The 26023-nt window shown below is 43.4% G+C and overlaps 1 protein-coding gene across 8 annotated transcripts in view; it reads right to left on the bottom strand.

Annotated features, from left to right (window-relative positions):
• Positions 1-26023, bottom strand: part of ELMO1 (engulfment and cell motility 1) — a 520853-nt gene that overhangs the window by 417987 nt on the left and 76843 nt on the right. For 7 of the 8 annotated variants that reach the window (XM_045864408.3, XM_054505224.2, XM_045864407.2 and 4 more), the window contains one exon: positions 4425-4572. The exons of the other annotated variant lie outside the window; for it this stretch is intronic. In XM_045864408.3, coding sequence (XP_045720364.1) covers positions 4425-4502 — 78 coding nt within the window. In that variant the 5' untranslated portion in view covers positions 4503-4572. The remainder of the gene's footprint in view (positions 1-4424; positions 4573-26023) is intronic. 8 annotated transcript variants of the gene reach the window in all.

The following is a 26023-nucleotide window of genomic DNA, read 5'->3' as shown; positions in this document are numbered from 1 at the left end:
AAAGAAGACAAACCAGTCTACTCATGCAGACATCCCCTTGAACCAAACGGGCATGGGTAGCACAAGGCTGAGCAGAAATGATCCCCACTCACCAGGAAGCTCCCTCTCCCAGTTACCCATTAATTAAATATCCATTTATCAAGGACAGACTGTTCTCCGGGCACTAGAGAAACAGCACTCAAAAATGAAGCCCTTTCCAGACTCCTGACTATTCCTCATGAGCCCCTGGATCACGAGGTGTGGAAGTCCCCACATCAAACTCACTTAGGGCTCATCACAAAGCAGATTAAAAGCCCCCACGCCTGGCCAACAGCATCAACATCTCTACAGCTGGGCTGGAACTGGGCATTTTTCACAAGCTCCCTGGGTGATTCTTGGGCACACTCCAGGTCAAGTCAGACCACTGGTTTAAGTTAACACTCAGTGGCAACACAAGGTGACAAGTGGAAGAATACTCGAGGTTTTAGGAGAACACAAGACAGCGATGCCTAACCCAACTTCCAGAAATAACCTTTTAGTGAAATAGTAGCCACCCAGGGTAAAAAGGAGCAGTTTTCTGAACAAAGGTAACATGCCATGGGAAAGGGGCAGGGTATGTGACGCTCAATGAACATGGGAGAAGATCAGAAGAAACCCAAATGACAATCACTGCTTAAGTCCTCACTGCATGTGCAAATACATTTCTAATTCTTGTGCCAACTTCTGATGTGATCAAGAAACACCACCTGACGTCAACACAGCCGCCAGGCTCTCCCTCCAACTTCAGCAGCTGCAGGGTGATCAAGGGCTGGGATTCTAACTCTTTCTGTGAGGCAATGCCAGGAGGCCCACAATTTGGCCAACTGTTTAAAAATACAATCTTGAGGGGCGCCTGGGTGGCTCAGTCAGTTAAGCATCTGCCTTCGGCTCAGGTCATGATCCCAGGGTCCTGGGATCGAGCCCCACATCGGGCTCCCTGCTCTGCGGGAAGCCTGATTCTCCCTCTCCCCACTCCTCCTGCTTGTGTTCCCTCTCTCTCTCTCTCTCTGTGTCAAAATAAATAAAATCTTTAAAAAAAAAAAAAAAGTACAGTCTTGAGAGTAAGGGAGGCCTGGGTTTATGTCCTGGTCTCGTGGACTGGCAAATCACTTAATTTCCATGAACTCAATATCTGCATTTGTAAAACCAGAATCATCACCAAGAGTGACACAAGGAAACATCATGTACCTCCTGATACAAGGCCCCGAGAAGGTCACAATGTCATCTCTCTGGCATTTCACCCCAAAATGCAAAATCTGGGGGGAAAGCACCAGAGAAATCCAAACTGAAGGACATCCCACAAAGCTGTCCTGTACACTATAAAATTATCAAGGTCACAAAAGATAAAGACTAAGGAAACATTCCAGATCAATAGAGACCAGAGGGACAGGACAATAAATGTAATAATACATGATCCCGGAGCGGTATCGGACTGGGGAAAACACCTATAAAAGACCTTATTGGGACAACTGATGAATCTTGACTATGGGCTATGGACTCAGAGTTAGATGATAGTTTTGAACTAACGTTCAATTTCCTGGCTTTTATAAAGAGACAATGGTTATGTAAGAGAATGATTTTGTTCTTAGGCAAGACACAACGAGTACTTAGGGGTAAAGGGGGGTGATGCCTCTAAATCACCCTTGAGTGGTTCAGAAAAAAAGATATATATTAAAAAGAGAGAAAATAGAGAAAACAATAAAGCATAAGAAGCAAAACATTAATAATTAAAGAAGCTGGATAAAAGGTAGCCAGAAGTTCTTTGCCATTTCTCTCTTTGAAATTGTACTGAAATAAAGTTACTCCTCAAAACTATCAGGCCATGAAATAACAAGGAAAGACTGAGAAACTATCAAAGGCTGGAGGAGACCAAGGAACCATGACAACTATATTACAGTGCGGCTGGCAATCCTGGATTAGATCTTGGAACAGAAAAAGGATATTAGTGGAAAAACTGCTGACATCCAAATAAAGTTTGAAGTTTAGTTACCTAGGTCACATGCCATTGTTAATTTCTTAGTTTGGGGAAATGTACCAGTTACATTAAGATGTTAACATTAGGGAAAACTGACTGAAGGGTATATGGAAACTCTCAATAAAATCCTTGCCATTTTTCTGTAAATCTAAAATTGTTCCAAAATATAAAAGATAAGTTTTAAAAAGTAACAAGACACACACACAGCAAAGGCCATCGCCAAAGGCAAGAACAGGACTCCACAAACCCTTAAGAATGTCTATCAGGAGCTGCTGTTTTACAGCAGAGGTTCCCAAACACCAGGGGCCATGGCAGAATGAAAAGGAAGTCATTTACTAAACCACTGACTTAGCATCTCTTGGCAGAGGGTCCCCAAGAACATTTCAACAAGTGCCCCAGGTGATTCTGATGAGACTCAGACTTGGGCACCAGGTATCCAACTCAGCACTTCTCAGACTTAACTACATACAGGAGTCCCCTGGGGATCTAGCTAACATGCAAATTCTGGGTCCGGAGGTCTCGGGTGGGGTCTGAGACTCTGCATTTCCAGGGAGCTCCCAGGCAAAGCCCAAGCAACTGTCCTCAGCCACACAGATGGAGAAGGCAAAGCAACAAGACAGAAGGGGCCTGGGTCCATGACACTGGAGCATCACGCCAGGGCAGGACTGCCCATGTGGGTATGAGAGGCCAACTTCTCTTTGAAGCCGTTGGTTCTCTCGGTTGTAGCCAAACCTAATCCTAACTATATTGAGTTTGCACCAAGTAGTCCCAGACATATTTTAAAATTCAACTCATATCCTCTCTCGAACAGCACATGAAAAAGGACAAACATCTGTTACCTGACACAAATGTAGATAAAACCACTGGGTGGGCTTCTCCATCTGCACGGGTTGCTTCTAGAGCTTCACAAAAACAACCTCAGAGAGCAGTTAAAATGACCATGATGAGCTGGACTGATGACAACTTTTTTGACCACAATCCTAAAATTTTACCCTTTCTCACATTTACCCTCAAGCTCAACTAGTTCTGATTTGACCTTTATAATTTATTTTGAGTCTTTTGGATCCACACAATGCCATACAACTCTTGTAGTATTCTTCAACCAGATAATAAAATCTGACCGGGGGCAAAAAAGTATAGATCATAATCATAAAATAGTATTGAGAACATAAATAAAAACTGGAGTCGCCATGGTACCCTAATTTTGAAAATGTCGAAAGCCATCTAGAATCCTATGTTATTTGCTTTATGAAACCCAAAGTGTACATTAAGTCTCAACCTTTTTTTTTTTTTTTCCTTAAATCATCTGCTCTGGAATGACATAAGTAACCTTCCTGAGATAACCTGTAATCAAATCCAATCAAAGCTACACCAAAACGCTGTCAAGATTCAAGCTAAAGGATGCCTTTAAAGGTAAGGCCATTTAAAACATCTTCTGGATATTTTTTTTAATTTTTTAAAGATTTTTAAAATTTATTTGAAAGAGAGAGAGAGCACAAGCAGGGGGAGCGGCAGGCGGAGGGAGAGGGAGAGGCAGGCTCACCGAGCAGGGAGCCTGATGCGGGGCTCGATCCCAGGACCTTTGGGATGATGTCCTGAGCCGAAGGCAGACGCTTAACTGACTGAGCCACCCAGGCCCCCCTGGATATATTTTCATTCAGTAAATATCCATGGAGATTTATTACATGCCAGACAATACACAAGACACACAGTGCATTGTACACTAATAATAAAATTATAATTGGCTGGGATGCAAGACTGAGTCCTTCTATACCAAAATAATAATCTCATTATTAAGCTGTTAATATAATGCACTTGTTGGCTTCTGCAAAGATCGAAGGGGAAAGTGAGTCAAAAAATTAAGTTTTGGGGTGCCTGGGTGGCTCAGTTGGTTAAGCGACTGCCTTCGGCTCAGGTCATGATCCTGGAGTCCCGGGATCGAGTCCCGCATCGGGCTCCCTGCTCGGCAGGGAGTCTGCTTCTCCCTCTGACCCTCCTCCCTCTCATGCTCTCTGTCTCTCATTCTCTCTCTCTCAAATAAATAAAGTAAAATCTTTAAAAAAAAAATTAAGTTTTGTATTGCCTATAATAAAACAATCTGCACATATTCATGAGCCCCTGCCAGGCAGGGCTGGGACAGCCTCCACGGTGTCCACTGCCCAGAGCCCCGTCCACTAGGCCCTCCCGCCTCTCTCACAGCCTCAGACACAAACCCTGTATTGACGCAATCCAAGCCGACGTTGAACGAGTATAAAAACCCCATCCATCGCCACTGTATGTGGTACAGAAATCAAACTACACTGCAACTATTATTGCACAGATTTTTCAGCACAGCCGGGTGGGGGGTTGGAGAGCTCTCCCAAGTCTGCGAAAACGCCAAAACAGAAGGAAGACTGAAGATAACCCCCACGCTGCTGCCGGCACTACTGACCTGATCGATTTCCATGAGTTTGGGGTAGGCGCCCGGCCATTCTATGGCCACCTTGACGATGTCCGCGGGCGGAGGCATGGTAAACCCCGACCGTCCGAAGCTGGCAGAAGCGGGATCCTACGGTGCAGACGGCCGCACGTGTCTACACCTAATGAGGAATGACAAAAAGAAGGACAAGTTGCTCGGTGCCGATGCAGGGCGAATTCTGCTTCATCACTTCCTGTTTTCACTGGCGGTTTTAGGTATGAGAAACGGCTCTGGGTGCAGAACACAGGGCACCAACTGCACCGCCAGCCGCTCGCGAGGAGAGAAGGCAGATGAGGGGAAGGCGCCGAGGCCCTGGAGTCCAAGCCTCCAGCAGACGCGGCCCGGTCGAGGGCTGGTGTGTCCCTTACCACCGGCTGGGGCTCCACACGGTGCCCAGGGTCGGAATGAGCCGGGCTCACTCTGTCCTGAGACACATGTAAACTTCTCGCGCTCAACAGTCTCCGGAAGAACAGATTGCCCAGGAAGTCATGGTCAGGAAGCAGCATTTCTTTCAAGTGTTCTCTGTGTGTCACAAATAGAGCTGCGCGCTGTAGCAACCAGGCTATCGTGAGGAAGGAGAAATGCCCCGAGGTTCGCACACATGCACACGCACGCCCCCTCCCCAAGGCCACAGTTCACACACGGCGCCTTCGGGGGCGGGGGAGCCCACTGACTGATGCGGAAGGTGCGGCACTCAGAACGGACCTTGAATTAATTGCGATGCGTTCACAAAGGAAGATCATCCTCCGCCGCCTCTCCCAGATGAGCCCGTGCGTGTCTCTAGGATGACTTTTTTAACTTAGTATTTTTGAACGGGTGAGACATTCCATGTGATTCAAAACTTACAGGTGTGTGTGAAAATACAGCGTAGAATCTCCCTCCTCCTAAAGTTACGCATCCACCCGTTGTCCACTTTCACCCCTATTTCTCCATCTATCCCATTCTTGTGTGCCCCTCCAGAATGGCTTCATGTATATAAGGCAAACGCAAAAATATATTACATTTCCCCCTTTCTTTAGAAAAACAGAGGTGGCATGCCATACCCTTTTCTTTTTTTTCCATTTTGTGTATTTATATATTAATGCAAATAAAGCATCCTGGCTCCTTTTACAGCTGCATAGTTGTTCTCTATATGGGAACATCCTATCTGATGAGCTCGTTCTCTGTCACCTGGGCCCTCAGGTGATTTCCTACTTTCGGCTATTGTCAATGAGGCTGTGGTGAAGAGCCTTATGCTCGCATCATTTTGCACATGGGCAGGTATATCCTTACCATAGATGCACAGAAGTGAAATCGGTGGGTCAAAGGACACAGGCAGTTTTATTTTATTCTATGTTTTTAAAGACCTATTTATGGATTTGAGGGGAGGGGCAGAGGGAGACAGAGACTCTTAAGCAGACTCCACATTGAGGGCAGAGCCCAACTCTGGGCTTGATCTCACAACCCATGAGATCATGACCTGAGCCAAAACCAAGAGTCCGCTGCTTAAATGAGCCACATAGGTGTCCCGATCATATGCAATTTTAAATTTTGATAGCCATTTCCAGGCATCGCTCCATAGGCATTGCACCAATCTACACTCCCTCCAGTAATGGATGAGGCTGCCTATCTCCACACAGCCTCACCAACAGACTGAACATTTGCACACTGGATGCACTGAAGAAATATATCACATGTACTTTTTTTTTTTTTAAAGATTTTGTTTATTTATTTGAGAGAGTGAGAGAGAACATGAGAGGGGAAAGGGTCAGAGGGAGAAGCAGGCCTCCCGCGGAGCAGGGAGCCCGATGTGGGACTCGATCCCAGGACCCTGGGATCATGACCTGAGCCGAAGGCAGTCGCTTAACCAACTGAGCCACCCAGGCATCCCAAAAGGCAGTCACGTGTACTTTTAATATGTATTTAATATGTATTTCTCTTATTGTGAATGAGGTTGAAAGTAAGGAGGCAAAGTCCCATGTCCACTTTCCTGTGAACTGTCCAAATCTTTTGTCCCTTTTCTATTGGGTTCTTGGTCCTTTCTTTTCAGAAATTGATCTGTGTATGCAGATTTTGATCAAACACATGCCTTTGGCTCTTTATCAGACCAGAGTAGGCCTTGTCAGTTACTATCCCCATCTCAGTGGTAGCTGGACATCACTGAGATGATGAAGATAGCAGACTTACTAATGGCTACCCGGACAGCACTGGCAGTTAGAGAAATAACTAACTCCACCGAGCTGACAAGTACCAGAAATGAACCCAAACAAAACTGCTGCTCCTTTGGCCAAGGATGATGCGGGAAGCCTGCTGGGAGGCTAATCAGTGCTAACCGGCAAAAGCAAATCTACAAAGCAGTGGTTCACTCATTCAACAAACAATTATTGAGCCCCACTATTCTGTGCCAGGCCTGTTCTCAGTGCTGGGGATACAGCAGCAAATCTAGATGTTAGACAGCTCAAGGGATACAGAGCAAAATGCAACAGGGAAGGAGCATCTGAAGGGTGTGAACGTATCTGCGTGAGAGGGGCCGAAGTACAATGGTAAATAGGTAAATCTGGGAAAGCTCCACTGAGAAGGCAGCATTTGAGCAGAGGCTCGTGAGATGTGAGGATGTGAGCCAGGAGGACATCTGGAGAAATTATGTTGAAGGCCAAGGAAACGGCCAGTGCAAAGGCCCTGAGGCAGAAGCAGGCCTGGCATATTCCTAAAACAGGCAAGTGGCTGAAACCAAATAAGGGCAAAAGTAGTTCCAATAGCAGTTGGGTCATAACTTGGGAGGGTCATTCACCATTCTCTTGACTCCCTAGACGCTCTTGGTTTATGACTCCTAAAGAAGAAAGTTCATGTCCCTGCTCAGAGTATAAATTGGTACAACTTTCCAGAGGTACTTTTGGCAAACTGTACCAAAAGCCTTATGATTTCATATTCTCTAAGTTATTTTATTTTTCTAGGATATTTCCTCAAGAGATAATTATTCACTTAACTATAACAATGACAATTGCTGTTTTGGTTATGACCCCCAAAACTTAAAAACAACGGAATATTCTACAACAGGGACTTGTTAAATAATTATGAAGTCTCATATATGCAAATACAAGTAGACGATCTGTACTGGGGTCTTCTTCTTCACAGTCTGTATGCTCTTTTATTCACTTGAGAATTCTACAGACAATGTATTATGTCTATACCACATCACTTCAATTCAGGATCCATATCAGTTATATACCCTAGAATAAGAATTAAGAAAACAGGTTCTAATGTGAAAATAGACTGTGTAAATATTAGGTAACTCTAAAAAAAAAAAAAAAAAAAAAATTAGGTAACTCTATTCAAACAAAGAACACACAATTTTGAGGGTCAAGAGAATACATAATGAAAATTAAAATGCATTTTGAACCCCTCCTTCCCTTCTCTGCACAAAATAGTCTAGAATTACACTAAAAGGGGTCATCTAACCACCCAGGAATCAACAACCAAAGGTGATTTTCTTCCCCTTTAACCAGTATTTATTTCTCAAAGACTGTTGAGACCAAACCTGTTGAACAGGTGAGAATACAATGATGTGACTCTCCCTGAGTCCCTGTGGAGAATAAGAGAGCAGCAGTGTACAAAGGAGCCACTGAGAAAGCCAAGAGGCTAGGGGGAGTCCCCTGGGAATTCACTTGACAAATCCAATTAGACCTCATCAGCGTTGCCCACAATAACAAACAGCACAGATGGGGCTCCCGTGGGGTAGAGTCAGGTGCACAATCGCTGAATGAATAATCCAGTCACATCGTTATCCTCAGAAGTCCACATTTTATCCTCTTGAATTTATATTTGCATGAGGAACAGTTAATTCTAGCTCATCAGAGCCACCAGCAGTAAAACTGAGCCTAATGTTGTCAAAATTGCCCAGTAAATATAAGGCATGTAAATCTGTGTAAACAGCCTGATATAATAATTCTTATGCAAACGAAAATTTAAGAGCCTCTAAAGGGAAGTCTCTGCAGCTGGCTAGACACTCCAACCATTCTGTCTTGTAAGGTAACTCTCAAGTCCCTGGAGGCAACTGGGAAAGGGGTGGAGAATTCTACAATGTCCCTGCTTGCCTGCTGATTGATTTACTTTATTCCCATTTTAACATGAAGATTCTACAACCTTAATATGCATGTCAAATGGCTTATTTTTAGTTGAGTGAATTTAATGAGGGATGGAGGAGTCGCTTTTTATTTGGGAGTTAGTTACTCAAGTCTGCGTGTCAGTTAGATGTGACTCCATAACCCTTGAGCAAGGGGAAATTTTCTTTATCACTCTGTTGAATGTCTCCTTCTTAGCCTTGGGCCACGTTTCCAAGACAATGGAGAGAAACCGTTCTTGATTCCATCTAGAAATCTGTCTGTCTCTAGACATTGTTCTTTGCCCAAAGTTCTACACGCCTCTGAGTTTGAAGCTCACCTCACTGTAGTGTCTTAAAGATCTGTTACATCTCTACATGTTTTCCAGTCTATCTGATTAGGTCTTGGGAAGAATAAAGTTCCCAAATATCCGATCTTCACCCCCCTCCAATTTCCCATATAGTTTTCGCTTTCGGTCCCAGTAATGGCTTTAAAACCTTGTATCTTATTTCTAGTCTTTCTGTTACACCAGCAAACTCTATTAAGAGAGAAAGAAAAAAAAGTCAGCCTAAGAGGACATTCCTATAGGAGCTGTGTAATGGAAAAACTAACACACTTGCCCTGGTGAACTGTGTGCCCCCACCATTGCACTGAAAGAGCCTGACAGATGGGCCAGTAGAAGCCAAAAGGCAGATCAATGGGAAAGAAACACCAAACAGCTGGATAAATGACTTGCTTCAACTCCTCTGTCCCTTCCTTCCTCCCCAGGAAAACTGTCCTCTGCCCCACTGGCCATCATTATCTACTGGTGACAAATTATGTAAAGATTATGGAAATAGTGGGGTTAGCGAATTTGAATAACTTCCCCCCAATATTTACATATTCCAGAGGGTGGAGGCCCCTCTCACATGATTATGGGCTACTGTGTTCCCCTGAAAATGTTGAGGTCCTAACCCCCGGTACCTAAGAATATGACTGTATTTGGAGATAAGGCCTCTAAAGAAGTAATTAAGTTAAAATGAGGTCATTAGCATGGGCTGTATTCCTATCTGACTGTCCTTATAAGAGGAGGACATTTGGACACAGGTACAGAGGGACAACCATCTGAGGACACAGTAAGAACAAGACCATCTACAAGCCAGGGAGAGAGGCTTCAGAAGGAACCAACCCTGCCAACACGCTGATCTCAGACTTCCAGCCCCGAGAACTGGGAGATAATACGTTTCTCTTACTGAACTCTTCCAGGCCGTGGTGCTTTGTTATAGCAGCCCTAGCAAAGCAATGTAACATTGAAGACAGAAAGCATAAAGAAGAGGTTGATGATCTGACACAAAGACGCTTAAAATCTTGCCATTCCAAAAAGCACCATAAAAATTTAAAAACAGGGGCGCCTGGGTGGCTCAGTCATTGAGCGTCTGCCTTCGGCTCAGGTCATGATCCCAGGGTTCTGGGATCGAGCCCCACATCGGGCTCCCTGCTCAGCGGGGAAGCCTGCTTCTCCCTCTCCCACTCCCCCTGCTTGTATTCCCTCTCTCACTGTGTCTCTCTCTGTCAAATAAATAAATAAAATCTTTAAAAAAAAAAAATTTTTTTAAAACAAATAATAAACAATCAAGAAAATAGTTGCAATAGCTGTTGCAACCTGGTATAAATATCCTTAATAATGATCTCTTATAAATATATTTTTTTAAAAAAACCACTTGCAGAACCGAAAAAAAAAGAAACAAAGTAATCCACACAACAGGAAATGTATGATCAATAAATACCCAAAAGATCACCCTTAATAGCAATAAGAGAAATGCAAAGTAAAAGATCATACCTTTTTTGTCTACCATACTGGTAAGAAATGAACTTTATTGACTGGTGAGAATGTGGGCAAAATAACACTCTCCTACATTGATACCAGCAAGAAAAAAAAAGCAAAAGCAAAAACCCTTTAAAAATAAATAAAATTAATTTCTTTTTAATCCATAAAATGTAGAGTAATAACGTTGGCTATTAGGAGGTATGTTCTCCTGAAACCACTAAAGCAGGGTTTCTTAACCACAGCACCATTGACATTTTGGATCCGATAATTCTATGCTGTGGGGCTCATCCTGGGCACTGCGGGATGTTTAGCAGGCATCCTTGGCCTCTGCCTAGTATTAGATGCCAGTTACACAATCAAATTGGTCGCTTATAAACTGGAGACAATCAAAACGTCTCCAGACATTGCCAGATGTCCCTTGAGGGACAAAATCATCCCTGGTTGAAAAGCAGGGCACTGAGGTGACTGACTCTAATCTTGCTTTTATAAAAACGTATTATATGGACCAACTTTACAAAGTGGGCAGTAATAGTCATGAATATACTATTTTAACTGCAAAAAAAAATAAAAGGGAGAGATGAGATGCGGAACAAGAATCACTTAACAGATAAAATTTTTTTAAGTTGCTAAAATCAAGAGGAAAGGGAATTTATATAAAAACATGAAAACCTTGCTACCACTTGAGGACAATTTTGTGACCTTTTACTCTAGCACATTTTCCCTCACACACAGCTCTAGCGAACTCTTGTAGCTTGGTTTTTGTCCGTCTAGTGAGCTTTTCCAGCTCTTCTCTTCAGGTGGCAGGTCCTGTCCCACAACCAAGAGTGGGCATATTGGGGCCAATGACAATGCCCACCTCCCTGGCAACAGTGATTGATTGGTCCGAGGGACAGACACATGATCCAAGCAAATCAATTTCTGGGGACCACTCTATGAGGCCTGGAAGGAAGGAGTTCTGTCTTTCTGTGAGGCGTTGTTTGGCAACTGTCTTCCTCCTTTTGGGGACAGGCCATCTGCGATAGGAAGGGATGGGGTGAGGAGAAGCAAAGACAAGCAGCGAAGAGACAAAGGAGAGAGGAAAAGGGGACAAGAGTCCTAATATATTGAGCTCCAGGCTCCTTAACCTTTTTCTTCCATCCTCTGAGCTCTCCTAATACTCTTCCTAGATATATGAGCCCATAAATTCCCTGTTATGCTAAGTGAGTTTGAGTTAGGTTTCCATCACTGGTAATTGAAAAACTCCTAACTAATACATCAACCCTATCATATCTGTTTACCTGCCCCGAGTTATAATCTTGCCAGTCCCTCGAGAGACAACTGGCACACAAAACACACACTGAAGTTACACAATCCAACCCTGGAGCTAAATAGGAATGATATTTTATTCACCAGTTCTAGAGCTCAGATACCTGCATGTCCACATTTCTGACGGAGCCTTCACTGCCTAGACGCTGCTTGTCCTCTCCTGGCCTACAACCAGGAGGCATGCAGGCATTTCAGGAATTAGCCTTAGCCTGACCGGCATTTCCCATACAACACTGCTGCCTTCAGATATTAAGTAATGTAATGTAAAAAAAAAAAAAAAAAAAAGATGAAGAAGAAGGAAAGAAAAAGTTAAATCTCTTGTAAAACACTGAATGAAATAATAGCTAATTATGGAACCAACTAGTTCATGTACCATATACTTTGTGTAACAACCTTATAAAATCGGTACCATTACTAAACCATTTTACAGACTAGGAAACTAAGATGCACAGACATCAAGTAACTTGCCCAAGATCTCATATCCAAATATGGAGCCCAGCCAGAACTCAATCCACATCTGTCTGATTCCATAGCCATGTTTTTAATCACTATACCACTTTTTTTTTTTAAAGATTTTATTTATTTATTTGAGAGAGAGAGAGAATGAGAGAGAGAGAACACATGAGAGGGGATAGGGTCAGAGGACGAAGCAGACTCCCTGCCGAGCAGGGAGCCCGATGCGGGACTCGATCCCGGGACTCCAGGATCATGACCTGAGCCGAAGGCAGTCGCTTAACCAACTGAGCCACCCAGGCGCCCACTATACCACTTTTTTAAAAAAGTTCCTTTACTATAGGGCTTCTTGGACCTTTAATGTAATATATGTGTACTGTGAAATTTTCGTATGCAATACATAATATTTTCCAAATGTATCTTTCTAGAAAAAAATTTTTTTTTCATGGAGCATCTTTCATGGAGCACTGGTTTCATATGGGACACACTTTGGGAAATGATGCTTTGAGACCATTTTGCTCCTTTGTTTCTCTGGAAAAAAAGAAGTGCTGAATAGTTTTGGCCAGATACACAGTGGAAAGTGGCAGAGAAAACTTTCCTTTAGCCCCATATTGAATTATCATCACCTGCGTCTATGGGATTAGCTCCAGGAAAGCAGCCCAATTCTTTTGAGTAACTCTTTCCAATTCACATTGGACAGTAAAAATTCAATTTACAACTTCTACTGTGCAAATGAGCAGAAGATAAACAGCAGAAGAAACTGAGTATTTGTATTTGTGAGAGCTTGAATCTCAACATCTCCCCCTTCCTGCCTTAAAACTTTAGATGGTGGGGCGCCTGGGTGGCTCAGTCGGTTAAGCGTCCACCTTCGGCTCAGGTCATGGTCCTGAGGGTCTGGGATCGAGCCTGGAGTCGGGCCTCCCTCTGCCCCTCCCCCTACTCCTTCTCCCTCTCTTGCTCACTCTCTCAAATAAATAAATCTTTAAAAACAAAACAAAAAACTTTGGAGGTGATTCAGGGCCTATGACACATAAACTTCCCACAGCCTGGCTCCCGCCTGCTTCTGAGCACCCCCTGTGCACCCACCCCACCAACGGCACCCCTGCACCCCATCCCCAAATACGCACGTGACAACTCGGTCAGCCACGGCAAACAGGCTTTTCTTTAAGATCATCCTTTTGCGGTCCTTTTGCAGGGGCTGTGGGAAGCACTGCACACAGACGGCATGCCCCAGACCAGCCAGGTCAGGATTACTCTGCAGGTGCGCCATGGTCTACCAAGTGGGGAGGAAAAGCACCACGACAATATGGCTTGCTTTCTTCCTGAGACCACTGGCTGTTTCCTGGGCATGGCAAATTCTTGTGCCTCTTGCCTTTGTTCGTAACGTCCCCTCTCCCTGGAACGTCCTTCCCTCCCACCCTTGGGTTGGGTTCAAATATTCCCACCTAGACTTCAAAGCCAGCCTCCTGTGCTAGGTCCTCCAAGAGACTTCCCTGACCCCGCAGCCGCCCAGGCTAAAAAGCAACTGCCGGGGCGCCTGGGGGGCTCAGTCAGTTAAGCGACTGCCTTCGGCTCAGGTCATGATCCCGGAGTCCCGGGATCGAGTCCCGCATCGGGCTCCCTGCTCGGCGGGGAGCCTGCTTCTCCCTCTGACCCTCTCCCCTCTCATGCTGTTTCTCTCCTGCTCACTCTCTAATAAATAAATAAATAAATAATCTTAAAAAAATAAAAAATAAAAAGCAACTGCCCCGGGTGTCTTCTTCTGTGCTTGCGATGCACCTGCCAGCGCACCTTTCCATACCTGATGCTATTAGTTTATGAGTCCCCCAAGGGTGGGGATCATAGATCTTACTCATCTCTGCACCTCCAGTCCTGACCAGATGGTGTGGAGAATAGCAGCTCAATAAACAGTTTTCAGACAATTGAATGAATAAATGAATAAATCACTCTTTCCTTAAAAGCAAAGTCAGAGGTTTAAAAAAAAAAAATGTGAAGGATTACTCAAGCCAATGATGCATTTTTAAAATCCACAATTCCTTTCTCAGAAAACCTTCAGGCACTTCTTCAAGCAGCAGCTATTCATTTGTCCCACTGGATGGGAATAGAATTAGAGGTGCTCAGAGGTGAGAATAGGGCCTACTCCAGATTTGTTTTTCCTCCTGGCGAAAGTCTCTCAGAAACAAGAGGAGACAGGAGCTGAGCTGCTGGTTCTTTGCCCTTTGCTAGGAGCTCTCTTACACTTTGTGAATCAGCACCTCAACTGGAAAGGTCATTATTTTACAAATTAAGGCACACACTTCCTCCTTTATTCTGGTTTTTGGATATTTGCTTTCAAATTCCTTTTCAGTTGTTGTGATGCCACTGACTGCTCCCCTTCTGCCCCCCCAGGCCCCCCCCAGCCCCCCTGCTCCCAGCAGGCAAGCCTTGTCACTCCTGATGTGTGCTGACATTCCCCAGTGGCAGAGGCAAAGCTCAGGCCCAGCTCTCTATCTCCGAACCCAGACTCGAGGCCACAGGAAATGCTGGAGCGTTTCCACCATCCTGTGAGTCAAACACTCAAAGTTTCCAAACCTGCTGATCAAAAAACAATATGTGAAACTTCTTTCTCCCTCTCTCTCCAGCAACAGCCGAGCTCTAAAGGCCACCCTAGGAAATTCGATTGCATCAGATGAGCCACGAGTGCCTTCCGCGAAGGCGGGGTGCTGGGCCATGCGTCCACAGCCTGGCACCAGACAGCTGGGCCCAGGGTTAGTCACACTGAAGGGCAAGGCACGCACGGCGCAGCGTCACATCCCAGCACGGCACAAGCCTCTCCTTTCTCTCCCTCCTCAGCCCTTCGGGTTTAATTTCTCCAGAGGAACACGAGCGGGCGAGTGAGTGTGAGGTCAGATGTCCACCTGGGTGGCAAGCCGGGTCCTGCCAGGCCCACAGCTCTGTGACTTGGGACAGTTACATGACGTGCCCAGCCTTCAGTGTCCTCCTCCGTGACCCTGGAACAACAGTGGAAACTTTCTCACAGAATGCCGGGAAGACTAAGCATATAAAGCAATGAGAACAGGGCCTGCTAGGGTAGTATTAGTGAGTACTGATTTAGCAGGCATGGGTACCTGGCTTCAGCCCCCGGGGCCTCCCTAGCGAAACACACAGAGGTCCTACCGCTCGGTGGTTCTTCCTCCCTTTGGCATCAAAACAGAACTGGACAAACTCTTCTGACACTAGAGAGGAATGATAACCCAGTTTCAAGTCCAGGGAGGTTTTAGAGATATGATCACTTTTTCTTTTTTCTGGGTTTTAAAAGATGAGCGCAAGTTTCTAGGCAAGTGACGAGGCTGGGAGGAATTGGAAGGGGAAGGTTAGTGTTAAGATTCGGGAAGGATCCACCTGCCTTTCAAGGGCAGAAATCCTGATGGAATAAAACAGACCCATCTTCTGTCCCGACCCATGTCTCACAGGAAAGCTCTCTAAGTATAGAGAGGTGACCGGGATTCAGCTTCTCAATCCTTTCTCTCCAAGGACAAGTGGGTGTGGTCTTCAGTTCTGAGACAGTTAAGAGTCCCTCAAGAAGGACGGAAGGGGTGCTCTCTACACGGAGAGGGACCCGCCCCACTATCACTGCACAGCTTCCCAGCTGCATGTCACTCCAGCCCTGCAGAGGGACTTCCAACCTCACAGTCTGAGGGCCAGATCCATCCAGCTGCCCCACTCACTGACTTCGCTGTCCTGTCTTCCAAGTGAGTAGCCCTAACGCAGTAATGTTATACCCAGCAAGCTGAAGGAGGGGACGCATGATCTGGCTAGGGCCTGATGAGCATGCTTGCCTGACCTGGGCCCCGCTGCTCCCCAGAAGCTGGGGTTTTAGTGGGAACCAAGGCACTGTGGCCAGTGGTGACAAGCAATACTACTAGGGTATCTCATGCTGGCTCTAGATAGAACTTTGAAATGTTTCTCAGGAAAGTTTCCGTTTGAAAACATGAATTTCCTCCATTTTCAGGGCTTTCGACAGCTTATCCCTCTGGTAATGAGGCACAAGCCCACACCCCCAGCAAGATAAACAAAAAACAAAACCTGACTTTTCTCTCTTATCCCCTTCACCTTGGGAGGCTCTGTCAAGACTCCCAGGATTATATGATAGAAATCTCCTCTTCTGGTTTTTATCTGGGCTCCCTCACAAGTTTGCTGCAATGTGCCTTAAGATAAAATGCTGTCAGGGCACATGCTATCCGCACTGACAGGGGGCCACACTTTGAAGAGTTTTTCACACAAACACCAGGATCATAGTGGATCCAGTGGGCCAGTGTTTGCTGTTGGTGAACAAAAGGATTACTCTTCCATAGGCATTTATGTGAATCTAGAAATTCCTTACCATGTTCATTTAAAAATAAAAAATAAAAATAAAACTGGTACAAACTGGGGGAAAGATGGCATGCCGTTCTGTTCTGAAAACCAGTATTACTGATTACAGCCTGGAGTTGCCAGTCTGCTTACTGCCAACCCGAGGATCATGTTCTGGATGGATTTTTTTTTGTTGCAAGCTCATTTCCTCTTCACTTTCCCCTGGAGAGTGCTTCCCTACACTCAGTTTTCATGCCCTGGGAAGAGGGGAGATTAAAAGCTGACAAGAGGAAAACAGAGGGACTTCTAACTCAGTGTGGCAGTTTGCTGAGTACCTTTTAAAATTTACTTTGGTAAATGAACAGGATGCTGATGATTTAAAAGTCTTTTTTAGGGGCACCTGCGTGGCTTGGTCAGTTAAGCATCTGCCTTCGGCTCAGGTCATGATCCCAGGGTTCTGAGATGGAGCCCCACATTGGGCTCCCTGCTCAGCAGAGAGCCTGCTTCTCCCTCTGCCCCTCCCCCCTGCTTGTGCTTGCAAGGGCTCTCTCTCTGTCAAATAAATAAATAAATAAAATCTTTAAAAAAACTTTTTTATCTGCACTCAGTTCTGGAAAACTTGGGATTCAACCTGTTAATATCTGCTTTGATAAAGACTCAGTCAGGCAAAAACCAAACCAATAATAATAAAAACAACCACAAAAATGTGAGCGAGATTGTGAAAAAAAAAATTAGAAAAGGCTGTCATGCATCTTATCATTTTCCTATTACGATATACTCTGCCTTGCCTAGAAAAGAGGTCAGATATTATAAATCTTTATGGAACACTTGAGTTCTGCTGACAGGTCTGGTAATGGGGTCAGATTCTAGGACCTAATTATCTGAGGCATGAATTTAATGAATGAGGTCAAAGAAAACCTGATTTTACTTGGACACCTAAGAATCTTACTTTTCTCATCTCTTCAAATCAAAGCTAACTGCTCCAAACTTTATAGAGGCAAGATGGCGTAAGAAAGAAGACAGGTTTTGGAATCAGACAGATTTGGATTTGAATGTGAAAATGGGTAATGTTCTAGGCCATGGCACAAGGTTATAAGATTTGCATTTTGCCTTAGGCTATGGGAAGAACACACTGGAATGCAGCAAGAATAGTCAGACTGGTGGAGTTTGGTAAGAAAGAGATTGAGCACAGTGGCTTGGGCTGATATGGTGCCTTGGCAATGGAGAAGGTGAAGGATTTATGAGGCCTTTAAAAAATAAAAATCAACAGGAATTAATGATAGACTAGATACAGAAATGAGGGAAAAGCTGGAGCTAAGGGTGACCCAGGATTCTGGCTTACTTAACAGAAGAGATGGCGATGTCATTTATTGAAGTAGGACTGAATACTCCAAATGGAAGATAAGCTCTTGGCCAATCTATTGACCACTATCAAGTCAATGGATGTATACATTCAACCAGAGGAACCAGTGGTCAAGTTCAAGCCACCAGTACAAGAGATACCCCTCGGGGCACCTGGGTGGCTCAGGTGGTTAGGCGACTGCCTTCGGCTCAGGTCATGATCCTGGAGTCCTGGGATCAAGTCCCACATCAGGCTCCCTGCTCAGCTGAGAGTCTGCTTCTCCCTCTGACCCTCCCCCTTCTCATACTCTCTCGCTCTCTCATTCTGTCTATCAAATAAATAAATAAATAATCTTTAAAAAAAAAAAACAAGAGATACCCCTCTTACTCACCTCTTCCTTATGGACCTCTTTGCTTCACTGCAGATTACACCTAAAATTCATGGCCATTTTCTTCTTAATTAAGTTGAGAGGCATCAGGGCACAACAGTTAGAGCCACAGATTGGACTCAGATTGCATGTATTCTAATCCACTTTCACTGCCTCTTAGCCTTGTGGCCTTGGGAGAATGGCTCTCTGTGCCTCAGTTTACTCAACTGTAAAATGGGGAAAAGCACAGTACCTATCTCACAGCTTTCTTGAGATGAGTAATAAGATGATGACGGTAAAAGCTAGTGTTTATATGACTTACCATGTGCCAGGCACCCTCCTGAGCAGTACAGGTAAATGAACTCATTCAGTCTTCCCAACAGTCCTAGGACATACATGCTGTCAAAATCCCCATGCTAAAAATGAAGAAATACAGACTGAGGAAACCAGCCACTAACTTGGCTAGTTAGCAATCTAGCCAGCCCAAAAGTCTGTGTTCTGTACCATTACAGTGAATTTCCTTTGATCTTAATACACACAAAATGTTTAGAACAGGGCCTGGCACATGGTGAGAGCCAGTCAATATTAGCTCTATTAATCTGCAAATCCAGGGTTTTACAACAAATATGGTTCATGAGGAAGAAGGAGGCTTTAGGCACTTTTCCATTATGGATCCCTATTGTACCTTCCCACTTGGTACTAACATAATATTGTCGGTGACGTAGTGAACTTGGTTCTGACTTTGACTCCATTGAAGGGATCCTATGGCTGAGCTTTTCAGGCTCACCACAGACTTACTTCTTGACGCTGTGAGAGAACCTGCAATTTGACCCTACCTCTAAAAGCTCTGCGGGAAAAGTACCCTGTGACTCAAGCATAACCTCCTGTCAGGTAAAACTGGGATCTCTTGATGGCCTCTATGTTTTTACCTTTCCACTTAATGAATGGATAAACTTTTGTGTGAGTTGAATGTACTCTCCTACCTCCCTAGACAAAGAACAGAGGGACTCTCTTATAAGCCGATAACATGATTTTATTCCCACTAACAAGGAATAATCTTAATGGACATCTAGCTCTGTCCAAGTATATAGCCTCAGAACAAGTACTCAAAACTGAAATAATGACTTTTTGGTATGAGGCCCCAGCATTTAATGAGCTTATTATGGAAAAAAAAACCCTAAATAGCAAAGCAATTCATTCAGGTATAAGACAGCTTACTGGGAAGTTACACAGCTTAAAGTAGAAGTTTACAAAACTTGACTGAGATTTAAAAAAAAAAAAAATGAGGTAGACATTTCAAATATTAACTTAAAGACTGTCCCAGCAAAAATTCATGCAGCTACATGCTAAGGCACAAATTACTGGGGGACCAAGAGACACAAAATACCTTTCTAAGAAAAATCCAGGATCTGCCTGAGGTTACTCCTTGACATACCCATGAAGAGGTAGGGTGGCTGCCCACTCAAAAGTGGGATTAAATTAGGCTCATCTGGGGCACCCTCGTGGCTCAGTTGGTTAAGCGACTGCCTTCGGCTCAGGTCATGATCCTGGAGTCCCAGGATCGAGTCCCGCATCGGGCTCCCTGCTCGGCAGGGAGTCTGCTTCACCCTCTGACCCTCCCCCGTCTCATGCTCTCTCTCTCTATCTCATTCTCTCTCTCAAATGAATGAATAAAATCTTAAAAAATAATAATAATAATAAAATAAATAAATAAATAAATTAGGCTCATCCAACTTCCATAGGATTTCAACCCAATCCCCACATCAACCGATGAGGAAAGGCACATGCCATAGCAAGTAACTGCCAAGAAGAGTAAAGAGTAATTGCACTCTGTACCTTTACCAGTATGTGCAGTATTGAACACATTGCCCTCTACACAGATGGTGACTGCTTTGTTTTCACTAGGAAAACTGTATAAAGTCTTAAGGCTTAATAACAGGAAATCTATTTAATAATTTATGGTAAAGCCATAAGAAGTAGTCATTAAAAAATCACATCTAAAAAATCTATGACACTAGACAATATTCCCAATATATTTCACTGATTCATTTATATCCATTAACATTTAAATATTAATAAATATTTATTCCAGTAGACACTCACTACAATGCCAAGAACTCAGAACAACTAGAACTCTCATACATTATTGTTTAAATAGTAGGTCTCCGGGGCGCCTGGGTGGCTTGGTCGGTTAAGTGTCTGCCTACAGCTCAGGTCATGATCCCAGGGTCCTGGGATTGGCCCAGAGTTGCACTTCCTGCTCAGCGGGGAGTCTTCTTCTCTCTCTCCTTCTCCCTCTGTTCAGTCCCTTGCACTCTCTCTCTCTCTCTCAAATAAATAAATTTAATAAAAATCTTTAAATAGTAGGTTTCCTTTAAGAAACAGTTTGGGTGGTTTCTTACAATATTAAATGTACCTTTTCCATATGACCCAGAAATTCCACTCCTAGGCATCTACCTAAGAGAAACGAAGGCATATGTTCACACAGTGCCTTGTAAGTGAATGTTCATAGCAACTTTCTTCATAAAAGCCAAAAACTAGAAACAACCCAAATGCCCATCAATGGATGAATGGGTCAACAAGTTGTGGAATATCATCCATATAATGAAAGAATACTCGGCAATAAAAAACAATGAATTACTACACATGATAACAGAAATGACTCTGAAGAGCATTGTGCTAAATCAAGGGTCAGCACACTTTAGCCTACAGGCCAAATCTGGCCCTCTGCCTGTTTTTGTCAACAAAGTTTCACTGGAACAGCTCTGTGTACCTTCGGTTTATATATTTTCCAAGACTGCTTTCATGCCGTAACCAGCAGAGTTGAGTACTTCCAACAAAGACCCCATAGCCTACAAGAATGTTTACTATCTCAATCTTTACAGAAAAAGTTTGTCAATCCTTATGCTAAATAAAAACAGCCAGATACAAAAGAACACATACTGTATGATTCCATTTATATGAAATTCTTGAATAGGCAAACTATATTGATGGAAAACACATCAGTGGTTACCAGGGTGTGGGCAGAGGGGTTTGACTCTCACAGGTTACACAAGGGAACTTTTTAGAGTGATGAAAATGGTTTGTATCTTGATTGTGGTGATGGTTACATGACTGTACACATTGGTTAATGTACACTCACTGAATGAAAAGCGATTAGTTTTGTTCTATCTCCACAAAGCTGACCAGAAAGGACATATACAGGTAATATAATATATCAATTACTACCTCCTACTAGATGTTACCAGGTACTACCTCTTGCAAGGTATCCTTCCAAGTGCTGGGAAGGTGACATTGAATTTTGTGTTGAGACCAAGTTTCTGCCCAGACAGTGCAGTATAAAATGGCAGACTCTCACACTGACCCATAGTAGACCCACAGTATAGTTTAGTTTAACTAACTATTAAAGGGCTCGTTTCTTCATCCTAATCTTTCTCTAGACACTGTCTCTTTGCAGTCTCATACGATCCCATAGATATATTTTAAATGTATATGCAAAACCCAAATTTTCCTCCCTTCCCCCTTCCTTCCCTCTCTGTCTCCTTTCCTCTTTTCCTTCATTATTTCCTTCCTTCCTCCTCAAATAGCCAACTGCCTACTTGATACAGATATTTAGTTATCTCACAAGCATCTCAAAAAGCATATCTGAAACTAAACTCCTTTCCCCCAGAATTCGTTCCTCCTTCGGAGTTCTCCATATCAGAAAATGGAACTGTGGTAGACCTTTCCACTAGGTTTTCTGTTTCTACTCTTCTTCTGAGCACCAGAGAGGATTACACTTCCAGCTCCTTGAAATAAAAGTAAAGTAAAATAAAAAATACCCATATACATCACCTACTCTGGCCAACGACATGTGAGTAGAAGTGCCTGAAGAGTCCGTGTGTGAACCTTCATGTCCTCTCTTCCCTGTCACAGCAAATTTGGTGGACCCAAATTTGTTAAAATGGTGGGCAGTCCAATCACTGAGTTTAGAGGACAGCTGCCCTAGAGGGTCACTTGGATGTGTAGCCCACTTTGCCTGACTGGAGACTGTGCTATTGGCCTGAGATTTTTGAGGCTGTTGTTACCACCCCAGGACTTAGCTTCCCTGACTAACATAAAAGGACTTCAGGTACTCATGTGAAAACCCAGGTGTCCTTGACACTCCTTCTCCCTTATCGGCCACTTCTCCTCCACCACCAATCCAATTAAACTCTCTCAAATCTATCCCATTTTCTCCATCTTCATTGACATTCCCTAGGCCAAACCAACATCTCTCAACTGGACTCTTCTAACAGGCCTCCAGTCTCTTCTCCACACAGCCACCAAAGTGGAAACCACAAAAATTTTCTAAAGGCTTTTCTGTTTAAGTGCCTTCAATGGCTCCTCGTTGTACTCAGGCTTGAATCCAAGGTCTTTAACAGGTCCTCAAAGGCCTATAGAATCCAACCAGTGCCCACCTGTCCAGACCTCATTCATATTTACTCTCACTCTCCCTTTCTCTCCCTCTCCCCACAGTAACCCCCCTCCCTTCATCACAATCTCTGGCCCTCTTTCAGTCGCTCTAGCATGTCAAATTCCTACCATGGAACTTAGTCTCCCCTTCTCTCCATTTTTCCTTTCTGCCCCCAGTTACTTGGAGTCACTCTAAAACACATTTACTACTCTTTTTACTTCTTACCTTTCATTTCTTACTAGAAGGGGGAAAATAACTCTTGAAGAATCTCAAGAAGTGATAAGATTACATTCTCAGAATTCATAATACCATAAGATCTAAACACTGGCAAAAGTAGAAAGAGAAAGGAAGTTATCTCCAGTGTTTGGGCATTGGGGAAAGGAATGAAACAGAGTGAGTAGGAAACCAAAGAGGCCAGGGAAATGTTCTCTGAACTCTAATGACTTCATGGCCATCACCGCCCACTCCCATCAGTGCTTCTGTATTTAATCCCAATCCCTCAAAAATCCCTCACTTAATTCAGCTCTAAGACCCTGCCCTAGGCCACTAAGTCTCTCAAATGTAAAAGAGTCTCCTCCCTACAGAAGGCCAGAGAATGCCCCCATACATGCCCCCATACATCCCCATCTCGGGGGCCACTATGGTGTCAAAGGATGATATCCTCCCAGCAAGCCAGACTGGAATGCTCAATACATTTTTCCCTTAGGATCAAATTCTCCAAATAGTCTTTATCTGTGTCTTTATTAATACAAAATGAGAATTTAGAGATACTCAGGGGACCTTCATATGGCTGTGTCTAACTTTGATTCTGCCAAATATAGTACTGAATCCATGAATAAGAGTGTTCCAAGTTTCAGACAAAAATCTAGAATGTTGAAACATACTTACGCTTAAATTAAGAATCTCCTGAAGAGTTTTACTCACACTTGACCATTTGTGCTTTCAGCTAAATGTTAATCCAATTGGAGAAAGAGACTTTCTTTTCATGTTTGTTTGTCTTAAAAATCTTTAGTGAACAGGAAAAATAACACATGAGTTCTATAAGGCATGCTTTAGTGCTTTAATTCTGGTCTTTATTTCTGCTATGGTTTTTTTTTTCCAGAATTCTTTTTTTTTTTTTTAAGATTTTACTCATTTATTTGACAGAGAGATAGACAGAGCCAGAGAGAACAAGCAGAGGGACTGGCAGAGGGAGAGGGAGAAGCAGCCTCTGCACTGAGCAGGGAGCCTGATGTGGGACTCGATCCCAGGATCCTGGGATCACGACCTGAGCCGAAGGCAGACGCCCAACCATCTGAGCCACCCAGGTGCCCTTTTTCCAGAATTCTTAATTCTTGTAATTAAGTTAAGAAAAAATTCAAGCCAAACCAAATTTGTTCTTCCTGTCATTTCACCATCTTAAAATTCTGTAAGTATTGTTTGAGAAAGGGGAGCAAAGTAGAGTGCTTTGTAGACACATCCTGTCTTTCAGGTGCAAGACAGCTCAGCATATTCCCTTTTCTATCACCACTGATTAAAAAAAAAAAAAATTCAAAAAGTGAATCCTACTGAAGATCGGTCAGAAGCACCTTCCTGACAAAGCTCAAAAAGTTTCTATAAACTCTTATATGTCTAATACTGAAACTTGTTAAAGATTATCTCTGGATGGTATCCAAAACATCTTTATTGTTGACAGTTGTGACTGACTGTCATAACTTGAAAGGTAAGAAATGTGGGTACGTTGTTCAGCTTTTACCGCATAAAAAGCTCTTTGCCTGCAGAGGTTTACATCTGAGCCTGCATGGAATGGGAAAGCAATCGTAGTTTTCCTGCCTCCTCCCATGGACTGGAAAACACATCCACTTTTACTGAAATAACTTCTAATATCAGGCCACATTTTCACTTTGTGTTTTAAATTCTCTGATGTGGTCCTAAAGTCTTAGGGTAAAATCAAAGGCTGTGAAACTTCACAGAGTGAAGAGTCCTTCAAATGAGCACCTGGAAATGAAAGAAGCTGTTTCGGTGAATCAATTCGCAAGCTTGCTGCAGGGGATCATGTTGAAGTGCGGCGAGGAGGAGTGAAGCCAGGAGCTTCAGAGCTCAACAGGGAAGAGATGGCATCCAGGCTCCGGCTAGTTAGCATTGGCCAACACCAAAGCATCAGCAGGACGTAAAGGGCGGCAGGAGACCTGCTCAACACTGGTCCCTGAAAAAGCTCTCCTCATTAGAAGAAGCAGAAGAGAAAACTATCATCTATTGCATGACCACCAAAGCGCCAATTCTCAAACACAAACTACTCATCTCAGTCATTATTTCTTATGTCCAAAACTTTGATCCCAGTGATTATGAAAGTTCAAACCCAGTGTGAAGACACAGGAGAAAATGTGGCTTCCGAGGTAAAGTGGAGAGCTGAAGAGCTAACCAACTAGTTAATCGATGCACACAGTCTGAAAATTCTTTTCCTCAATAGTAGACTCTTGTCTCAGTTGCTTATAATTATTCCAACTCATCTCTTACCTTTTCCTAGGCATAGAGAGACATAGAAAGTACCATCATGAACACCACTCTCCTTCCCATGTTGTCATCATACCAAATATGTGCATTGACTTTAAGCTTCATAAGTATAAAAGTGTGAAATAGTTAATATTCACTGTATGACCTACTAAAGATTACAACCATTACATTGATAAGAAAACATTTGATAAATGAATCACCAAACTAAGATCCCACTTGTGTTCACCACTAACAAGGTCCTTTCCACCAATGAGGTTTCCAAGGTTATTAAAATGACCCAGAAATTGTTTCTGAATTCTCAGCAGAAAGCCCCATCATAATCAAAGGGACTAGAAGATGTAAAGGAAAATTTAGGTACAGTTTCCTTACTTTTGCCTCTCAATTTTCATACCTATGTCTATAAGACAAAGGAAGAAACTATAGTCACATCCTCTAGGAATGGAAAATCCAGTGTATTTTTGCTTCAAAGTTAAATTATGTTGCATGCGACAACAAGCATTATTAGTAATAATGACTGTCTATCAGACTTTAGCATTAACTATTTATTAAATATTAAAATAGACAAACCAAATTTCCAACATCCCTCTCATTTCATCACACAAAGAATTTCTGTGAGGTAGATTGGCAAATACTGTCACATAATCTCATTTTACGAATAGGTGACTGAGGCACAGAGTTAAGACCCAGCTGGGAATCAGACTTATTCCAATATCCTAACATCTACCGCTCAAAATAGTAGCCTAAGTAAGACAAAGTTATGGGATCATGTACAAATCAACTGCACTTATCTAAGTTGTATGTTTCTATTTGAAGAGAGGAAGTCAGACTGAGAATTTCCCACCTCACACTGAAGAGTTTCATCCATAGAGCAACTGAAGGCTGGAAAGACATGCAGCTTATACATGACATGCCCTTTCCAAGGTTCATTCCTCTAGAGTCTTTAGAATAGCAACATCTCC

This window comes from Mirounga angustirostris, unplaced genomic scaffold (assembly GCF_029215605.1).
Source record: "Mirounga angustirostris isolate CCGP_5_RB_7025 unplaced genomic scaffold, mMirAng1.0.hap1 SCAF_12, whole genome shotgun sequence".
NCBI classification, from domain to species: Eukaryota; Metazoa; Chordata; class Mammalia; order Carnivora; family Phocidae; genus Mirounga; species Mirounga angustirostris.
This window is presented reverse-complemented; position numbering and strand designations above follow the sequence as displayed.